General features: G+C 45.5%; 1 protein-coding gene across 1 annotated transcript; it reads right to left on the bottom strand.

Annotated features, from left to right (window-relative positions):
• Nucleotide 1: 1 nt before the first annotated feature.
• LOC110977462 (Golgi-associated kinase 1B-like) lies at nt 2-9,551 on the bottom strand. Its single transcript, XM_022231634.2, has 5 exons — nt 7,904-9,551; nt 4,318-4,477; nt 2,504-3,853; nt 1,281-1,549; nt 2-421 (listed from the first exon to the last, which is right to left on the bottom strand). The coding sequence occupies exons 3-5, from the start codon at nt 3,851-3,853 to the stop codon at nt 244-246; spliced, it is 1,797 nt and encodes a 598-aa protein (XP_022087326.2). The 5' UTR covers nt 4,318-4,477; nt 7,904-9,551; the 3' UTR covers nt 2-243.
• Nucleotides 9,552-9,866: the final 315 nt, after the last annotated feature.

The raw sequence follows: 9,866 nt of genomic DNA, 5'->3' as shown, positions 1-9,866 counted from the left end.
CCCCTTTTTTGGCTTAAATCGACGCAATCTGTGGAAGTGACAGAAATCCGTAACAAACTGGGCATGTGTCTCAGTCGCCGAGTCATTTTTAATTATATTTGATGACAAAGCTGACATCTGGAGTTATTTTCTACCCCACAGATGTTTTTTCACCGTGCGTAAGAACTAGGGGTGGGTGCGGGAGTCGCTTTACACAGTTCAGGAGCCGCGTGTGGTGCATTGGTTACTTGTCTTTCTCTGCCACTACGAGCCAATATATTTGAGGAATATCCTCCCGCGTTTGTCGATGACGTCCAGGATTTTCTCTATGGCTGGTCGGCCTCCTTGGCCCTCCCAGTATCCCTTGTCGCTAAAGAGAGACTGGAGCAGCGACTGGCGGAGCCGTCCTTCTCTTATCATGGCCACAGCCTGGGCGGGAAAGCTGTAAGAGAAAAATTAATGGAAGAAGAAATTGCCTCGGTCAGTAACGGGTCTCGGGTTTATGAAGATGGCAAAACTGTGAATTTGGCTAAAGAATTCCTGGTCGTGAATAGGCAGTTTGCGGACACGTTGACCTCACTGACTGCCACTAATTTGTACAGATGGTCGCCACAATTTTGTGGTTAAATGTCACACAACTTCGCCCAGAAAGTCCCGTGGCTACCGTCTGGGCAAACACCAGGGTTCGTTTGAGGCACGTTGTTTTTCTCCACAGCCAAGGTTTAAAAGGCCACCCTATTTCCTTTGTTTTCTGGACCATGGGGAGCGAACTTCCATCGAACTTCACACGAGAATTTGTTTAAAATTCCCAGTATCTGACTTATCTGTAATTTGTCAACAATCCGCATTCCTTTGGCTCTCTAAAATAATTTCTCTACTTCTGGGGCCACTATCCACTCGATTTATAGGGATTTTACCCACTGGGGGGAGCTATAAACTTTCCTTGCCCCCAGTGGTAAAGTTGTGGAATTGTACAAGTAGGACTATTTTTATGAGGCAAAGAGATTTCTCACTGGAACGAATCTTACCGTTGTAATGTACTTCGCATCTTATTAACACCTCTCCTTGCCCTCACAAGGTTGATCTATTATCGGAACATCTTCGAGGATGTTTTGATTGGATACGATGAAATTAGGGTCGAATTAGGTGCAAGTTTGTCGATCCCGGCTTCATCATTTTCCCTCCTGATTTTGATTGGGTTAGTTTAAAGGCACCCTGTCCCGAATACAGAACTTGTCATAATAATCAAGAATTTAACAGATTCCATGAAAAAACCCAACCCCTTCCGGGTTTAGGTCTACCTATTAATTCCCCGAAGAATCCACATATCCACTTTGTCCTCAGGAGCAAGAAAGTCGACGAGGTTCTCTGCGAGAACGAGCCTGTCTGCCTCCGAAGACAAGCGGTAATTGCAGCCGATTTTCTGCTGCTGGTCGACCGACCTGTCGCCGCTGATGCCAGTACACCGGGGCGCTTCCCTGATATCGCCCACAACGGCCACCAGCCCGCAACGACGCATTCTCTCGGCCGCTTCCAGGCCACAGCATCCGAAATCTAACCGATGGTAAATCTGTGGAAAACATTGTGGTACATTATTTGATTTATAATAAAACAGCTGCTTTGCATTTGGCTACTGGGGATAAGACATACCATGGAGTTTAATAGCTCAATGGATACATCGAACTTTGAAAAAGTAGGCGTCGCGATTTTGGGCTGCTCAGCCATCTTGCATCAGCATGTGACCTGTCCGCTAAGGAGATCATGAACTTGGAAAGGGGAGAGCCTCGTTAAATTCTCCGAATGTTCACAACGATTCCGGTGGTGGGCACGAGGGACCAAATTACATCCGTGACGAGGGAAAAAGATTTGGGATTTTTTTAAAAAGTTGTTTGAAACAGCATAGGCCCACCATGTTTGGAGACTGCACAAACCGAGACGTGAAGATGTGTGAGGTCGAGGTTTGGTTGTTTGAAGACTGAATGCGAGTCATAAAATTTTCCACACTCTGGAATTCAAATGAAACCGGATCATTTCTACTTATCATTTTCTTTCACACGCACAGCGGTTCTTTTGAAAAATGCCAAGACCGAAAAAGACGAAGGAAATTGAAGTCCAAGGAAGCAGTAGAAAAGCCCAGTATATGTAATACATTGTACCTTTTAGGCTTCCACAGTCACCCAAACCCTGAGGCTAATTACAGGACACTAAAGATAGCCAAGGGCAGTGGTAGTATTCGAACCTAGCACCGAGGGACCATCGGCTGTAGCCTGTTGTGGGGTGCGTCATGTACAACCATTGATAAGTTTTGATTGTTCATCAACAATATTTTTTTGGGGGGGTCACAATCCGCCCTGAGCAGAAGCACTCCCTCGTCGGTTGAAAGAACCATGTTGGTTGGGAGTGTTCATGTTGTTGGTAGCTTGCGTTTCATGTCGTCGGAGTCTTTACCAAGGGAGCATCCATTGCCAGGAAATTTGCGCCCTCTCTTGATCCAGCTTGGATCCCATAACTTTATTGAACTTACCTGTAAAAGAAAGTCAAAGAGTGCTACAGCACCCCAGTTTTCAGTGAGAACATTATTGCACCATTCTACCCCTCCTGTACCGTCGGTTCCCGCTAGGCAGTCAGTTAATTCAGCCCTGGTAAGTGTGGCAAGTTGCTGGTCCAAGTACAGGTTCGGTTCATACAGCATCAGGGGACAGCTAACGTCCACCGGCAGCCCGACTTGACGCCGGAGCTCCTCGGTCAACCTTCGGGAGACGGTCGGCAACGTCCGGTTGAACCCGAGCACGCGGTCGAGGTGAAACGCGGCGACTCGGTGGATCTCGGAAGGCGGGAACAGCACGGCGCACGTGACGCCGGAATGATCGCACAGTTGGGCAGTAACCGTCGTCCCGCTGTCATTTGACCGGCCGCTGTCGTGACCGGTACGTCGGAGCTCGTCACCGGACTCCAAAACAAGGAGCCCAAGGCCGAATTTCCCGGCGTGCTGGACAGAAAATGTTTGAAACTCAGTGATGGGGTCATTTGCTAAGCGTCTGAGTGTCTTCACGTCATGTTCGCTTAGCCAAGTCGGTCGGCTATAAAATCGTATCTTCCCGGTCTCTAAGTCTTCTTTGGCGGCAGACACTGAAGGGTTGTTAATACGCTCAACGTGCCATTTTGATTGGTAAGAGGTCCTGGACATCGTCAGCTCAGAAGCGCGGGTTTTAACCTTGTTAGGGAAGGGATATGATTTGGATTGACTATCAGCTGACTGGACATGGACAAGATTTATCGGGATTTTCGGTCTTCTTAGAAGAATCGTTTCATTTGGAGTTGTATCCTGTTGAGTCCCTTCCACATTCTGTCCCGTTCGAACTTTCTGTTTTTTACCAATTTCCATCCGATAATCGTGTCTGACAGCAACACGCTTAGCTGGTCCTCCTCGGCTGACCCCTTTCACTCTTTCGGCTTTCGCATGCGTGTCAATCAACTGTTTCTCGTCAAAACCGGTGTTAGCATCGTCACTGCGTCTGATGCATCTCACCATCGGAACCCCAGCCCTGTTTTTCCCGGTCCTCGAGTCAACTCTGTCCCGCTGGCTCCCAGACAGGCGATGGAACTGCCCCGGCGAATCGATGTACAGATCCGAGCGGCCGCCGCCCGTGTCCCCTAAATCTGTCTGCCATGAGTCGATGGAGATGACCCGTTCCTGGACGGGCAGACTCCGGGGGTCCACAGACCGGCCAGCCCGGTTGAGACCCCGGTACAGCAGGGAGTTTGTAGCGATGAAAACGGTGAGAACGAGGAGGAGCAACCATCGTCTCCACGACCTAAGCAGATGACGTAACCAGCGGGAACGATGCTGGCTTCGGACAGGTTCCCAATTCATCTGCAAGAGAAATTAAATCGAGTGAAATCATGAAGGAATGAAGATAGGTTTTGCTTCTGACAGCTGCAATGTCCGAAGATGTAGCAAGTGCCCCCCCCCCCCCGACTGACCAGTCAGAATCCAGCAATTTGGGGATGTGGGGAGGAAATGAAGAAGTTATGTGATGGCAAACTGAGAAGCCAAAAGAAAAGAAGATTGTCCCTCGTATAATGTATTGAGACTGTGCAAGAATCTTGATTTCTTTTTAATTTTTATGGTTTTTTTCTGAATTTCCGATTATTTTTCGTCTCTTGCTTACACGTGCACATGTACAGTACAAACCACATATATACAACAAACTGAATGAATTGGCAAATAATAATTTTGCTGAAATATTTTGTCAAAGCCAATTTACACAATTTACAAGTATTGGTTGTTCTTTTCAAGTCTTTACAGGCACAGACGAGATCGTAAATTTGTCTTACCTTTTTCACACACAAGAGGCCGAGGTGAAACCAGGCCAAGACCGATCACGCGTGCGCGTCCACAAATGTCGCCCTGCGTCTCTCATCACCGCCACGGTAGGAATGGCACATCCGGACCGCATGTGATGGCATGTACGAGCAATGCGACAAATCCGAATCCCTGCGTAAACACAACCATTCAAGAGGGTCGTCAGACGGTCAATTTCATATCACAAGTAATTTATATGCTTCGCATTCGCGACCACAGCTTTCCAACTACGAGAGTTGTCAGTGCACCGTGCTGAATCCAGACGAAATCCAAACAGATTTTGCTGGGAATACTTTGGATTTTGTTGCGAAGAAAAAATACTGTAAATGCCACTCTGTGTCCGTTCTGGTTCACTGTTGCTGTCGGCACAATTTTCCCGGCCAAGGCCAGTCTCCGTTCGTCCTTGGGGGTCGAAAGAGGAGCCCAGAACTTGGGTCTGGTTTCCACCAGAGCGTTAACCCGAAATAAACATGGAAATATCATGTTGCGGACTCTTTCTGACGAGAGTGTGGGCCCCTGATTGTTGCATGAGTCGCCGCTCCAAGAACTCGGTCAAGAGTCGAGTTTGTCTTGGGCAGACGTGTTCTTTCTAAATACGAAGTGGAGTGTCTTCAGGCGGTATGCGCGCGAGGTCATCGGGAGAACGATCCACTTTAACCTTGACTTGAAAATAAATTCTCTCGATCGTTCATTAACAGAAACCAGATGCGCGTAATGATGATCTCAGACGCGGTTCACTAATTCCTGGCATTGCAAAGTTATGACGGAGGGCCACGTAGACCTTATGCGTGTGCCAGACTGATCATCCGGAAAGGGCATGGGAGGGCGGGGCCTACAATCGGAGGGACGGACGGAAAGGAGACATTTCATTCCTCGGTTGGACCATGCAGGTGAAGGGACGGGATACGACAGTTGGAGTGATGCTTCTAAGGATGGATTTACGCTGGGGAGATGTTAATTAATTTTTTGGCGATGTTTTTTGGAGTGATGTTGAAAAGATAGGTTGTTTCAATTTTGAAGGACGGTTCACCAGCGCACCGTGTGATATCTCCTGCATGCGGTGTTTCATTTCGGATCAATGTCCATGTATAGGGCTAGCTAGGGCCCATACACAACATTATTGTCATGCATTCTTACATGATAACCACGCAGTGGCTATTTCGTAAGACTCCCAAAAGCGTGAGATCATAACGACTTGTGAAGCTACGAGGTAAGAATATCAATTGTGTTAAATGCAATTCATTGGTGTCCCATCACCTGCTCAAGTGCAGTGTCCAATAATCGATGAACATCACTTTCATCTAACAATACAGGACTGTTTTGGGCACCCCTTGGGTCCTATATCCTCCATGGTATCAGTGACGTCCAGGCGGGGGGCAACTTTCCCCCTCCGACAACATGTTGACAATTACTTTCTTTCAGGGCTGGATACTTTCCAAACCTTACCACCTTTTTGGGGAAGAACAATGAAGATTGTACTTCGCGAGAATTCTTCAATGCTGAATCTCAGGAATAAAGAATCGCGAAACGATCTGGGCGTTCACCCCCCCCCCGTCAGTTGGCCATTTAATGAATTGCTGCCATAAAAGCGTGACAAACCCCGACCTCGTATCATTCCGGTATTAAAAAAAGTTACGACAAGCTGGCATGTCTTCCGATAGAACGTATTTGACTTGTACAAAATGCTCGCACATTTGATAAAAACCACAGTGAATTGGCGCTTCGAAGTTTACAGCTCAGGACAGGGATAAGAACGTGGTTGCCGACCATATTTTTCTCAGGCTTTGAAACAAGCAATAATTCCCCCCCCCCCCATTAGAAGAAAATTTATGACCCCAAGCCCCTAGGACCACGTAAACCACTTGAAGACAGCCATGCATAAATTTAAAGTAAAGCGCACACCTGGCCCGTAAAAGTGTCAGTTCTATAATTTGCGACCGACCGAGGCAGCTGACGGAGCCGACTTGAGGGCAGAAGGTCACGTCTCTCCGGGGCACGGGTGCGTAGCATGCAGCGCCGCACCAGGTGCTGAGCCAACTGAGAACACGCTGATCGCCAATTTACTGCGAGTGCGAGATCGCTCGGGGAACTCGCTCGGGGAACTCGCTCGGTGAATATACGACAGCCTTGAAGGGGGGGGGGTGCTCTGTATTTTATTAAATTGATTACGGCAAACATCGGCTGATTTTTCTTCTCTTGTGAGCACGTGGAGTTTTTCCCTGCTTGCCCAAATTCCAGTATAATGCAATTTTTAACTCGTATGATTCGACATACCTCCACGGACATTTTTTTTTAAGGTGTTTCCTGTTACTTGCTCTATGGTGATAGTAAACGTGTTGCTTTCATACGATGGACAATACGGTGGCTGATGAAGGAAAAAAAAAGCCATTTACAATTACATATCATCCGAAAAAAGGCATCTCTAGCTTCGCCGACCGAATGGCACGCTCTAGGGGCAAATCTCCAAACGCACGGCGACCATTACTTTTTACCGGTCGGCCAACCTTCCCAGCCATTCTCAAAACATTTTTTCAATTCCTCTAGATCCTTAAATCTAGATCCATTAATAGGTTTGATCTTTGAAAGATTTTGCAAAATTCGGGATTTCGAAGTAGAGCAAAGTGATTTGGAATTCCCTTGAAAATTGTTCAAGAATGTACCAAAATCCTTCACTGTGAAAGATTTTGAGATTTCACGATTTTTTTTCGCCGAGATAAAAGATCGAATAGAAAAGAGACTACGAAGGTTAAACATTGTCTGCCCGGTAAAAAGGGGCAGACATGTTATCAGGAATGCAATTATGCAGGACAGGGGGGGGGGCTGAAATCTGTTGTCACCATGGAAGTACCTCCATGGTTCTCAAGGGCAGTCGCAGCGTGATGTACATTAGTCTAGACACCCTCTTCAAGGCAAACCCATTCCTGAAGTATATAAACCCAATTCGACGTCCTTGATGAACTACTCAAGGGCCACCCTTTGAACAATTTAGGCTGAGGCCAAACAAAACAGTACTTGTGTTTCTAGCTACTCATAACCAAACCTAGAAAATTAAGCAGAATTTGTATTCCTAAGATTACTTTTACAAATTGTGCCCACCTAGGCCTACTTCTGTATTTTTAAACCTAGTCAGCTTGGAAAAACTTCCGGTTTGTATTACTCCTATAATTCATAATCTAACAAAAAGCCTTCCGCTTACTGACATTACAACCACGCAACCCGAATAACGAATAATAATTATGTCGTGCTGGTCAGCTTGTCCAGAATTAATTCTGACCACAGAGCTGTGGTCTGACAGTCATTGAATCATTACAATTTATTACGCAAAAGTTGACTGTCACTTCATTAAAAAACCCGGCAGTATCATCAGACTGACCGACCCTTTAACTTTGAGACATAGGCCAACACTCAACCTGTGAACTGAGGTTTACGTTTCAAAGTCTCAATGCTTCACCACAAGTCATCTAACAGCCCGTAAAAACGCATCAAAGCTGGAGTTAGTTGCTACTGAACAATTTTTGTTAAACGCGAACGAGTTTTTCCATAAAGCTAACTACTCACCTGGCTCACGACAGCTGTCGGCACCTAGCTGCGTTGCACGGTGAACATCGTAGATCGCTAAAAACACTTCCTGTAATTTTGGTCACAAGTGAAAAAGAAAGCACAATGCCTGCCAAACCGACACGTCTGGTGATGGCGTTTTGTAAAGTGGACACCCAGTGAGAGGACGTGCAAGTTCTCGAGCGACTATCCACGGTCGTGGTCATGTTTGCCATGCCTTAGGGGACTTCCGGCTGGCCCACCCGTCTGGTCCGTCTGGTGGTACAGAAGCGGACAAAGAAGGCGCCTCTCACCGCTCAATCACTGAAATCTTTCTCATGAATGAATTGCTACATTCGAAAGTCCATCGACAAAAGGCTTTATACAAACCCTCTGTGTACAAAAATCAAAACTAGTTTTTAACAAAGCGCCCCTGTGCTGCACATTGTAGGACGGGATCGGCTCAAACAAAACAGCTTTGAACTTTCCCTGCCACAAGAAAGAATCACGGACTCAGTACAAAAGAAGACTAGACCGGCTCGTCATTTACCGGCCGAGGCCTTTCACTTTGGAGCTTTCCTAAAACATCCAAAAACTCCCTTCATCCTAACAATTCTCAGCCTCAATGAAAATATAATTAATTAAATGGTGCTCGTTAAAAGCAAAAATTCAATCCTATTTAATATCTTTTTGGCTTCCCTCACTTGTTCCAAAACCTGAATGGAAACTCTCCCTGTTAGACAATGTTAACTGACGACCACTCTCGTATTGTCTGCTATTTCTTAGGGGCAACCAGTTTGCAGAAATCACCATTAGTTAGTGTTCAGTTTTAAATGAAAATGTACATTTTCATGATTATTTTTCACGAGGGTCTCATTTCATTTAGTAATTAGTAGCAGAGTTTACTATTTGGTGTCTATTTAGTATTTGGTTTTCTGAACACTTCGCGAATTATCGTTTTGCTTTTGTACTGACAGCCAGCCATAGCCACTTGTAAAAAATAATACGACTGTGACTTTTACTGCAACTTGACGTAATGCACAATAAAAGACTGCGTTCCATCATTCACCTTAATTTAGAGTAATCTTGAAGAGAGTAATTGGTTTTTTTTTAACTCTTACTCCAAGCATTCTTAAGTTTTTCTGGTGTCGCAAAGTTTCATGAAAATCGGACGCACAGTGATTAATCATGGTAATGTCAAATTTACGACCACAGACTGTTATTTCTCTCAGACTTTTGCCGCAAACGGACCAAAGTGCACACGCGTGTACACACAAGTGACCGGAGCCGAAACTTCAACAAGGAAAGCTACCACGACGCAGAAGACTAGTCTCCCCTCAAGACTGACGACAAAGCCAGTTTCCTGTAGAAAAGTACAGGAAGTGTCCCCAGAATGTGCAAGAAAATATCGCGAGCGGAACGAACAAACCAGTACGTATAAATCGGCAGACGCTCTCACACGCCTTTTAAGGACAACGTAAAAATTAAATGAAGAACTACCGGAAGTACATAGACATGATAAATATAACAAATCAATTAAAAAAAACTGTTTTGAAAAAATTATTAAATGCCGTGACTTAAGCCCTCCCACCAAAACGAGACCAATTAAAAGTGACTCTCGGATCAGTTAACAATTCTCTCACCTCACTGACCTTCAAACAAAACACCCCCCTAAAAAGATTACCGTCACTCTAGTTCATTTCCCCCATATTCTTAACGCTTCAAAAGATATCAACTGTTGAATATCATCCAACATTGTCTTTACAAAGTTCCCACTTGGATATCGGCTACAACACGAGAAGTGCAACTCTAGTAAGTCTATGGATTATATGGTTTAATTCCATGACTGGTGACGTCAGATTACGTTGGCATTACCAGTTTTCTTGGGGTTGAAGGAGCAATGCTAGGACCATAAATCATGAGCTCTACACACTTATAAACAAAGCCTACTTGGTTTCTGAACAGTCTGACAGCTACGTTTATT

This window comes from Acanthaster planci, linkage group LG12 (assembly GCF_054643075.1).
Source record: "Acanthaster planci isolate LZ-2023a linkage group LG12, COTS_SCS, whole genome shotgun sequence".
Lineage (NCBI taxonomy): Eukaryota > Metazoa > Echinodermata > Asteroidea > Valvatida > Acanthasteridae > Acanthaster > Acanthaster planci.
Note: the sequence above shows the minus strand (reverse complement) of the source record. Positions and strands in the feature narration are given on the sequence as shown.

Excerpts from the sequence above, each read along its gene's own strand:
- LOC110977462 (XM_022231634.2), bottom strand. The coding sequence starts at position 3,853 with ATGAATTGGGAACCTGTCCGAAGCCAGCATCGTTCCCGCTGGTTACGT. Across the intron at positions 1,550-2,503 it reads TCTTTGACTTTCTTTTACAG|ATTTACCATCGGTTAGATTT; the intron begins GTAAGTTCAATA and ends TGTTTTCCACAG. Across the intron at positions 422-1,280 it reads ATTCTTCGGGGAATTAATAG|CTTTCCCGCCCAGGCTGTGG; the intron begins GTAGACCTAAAC and ends TTTCTCTTACAG.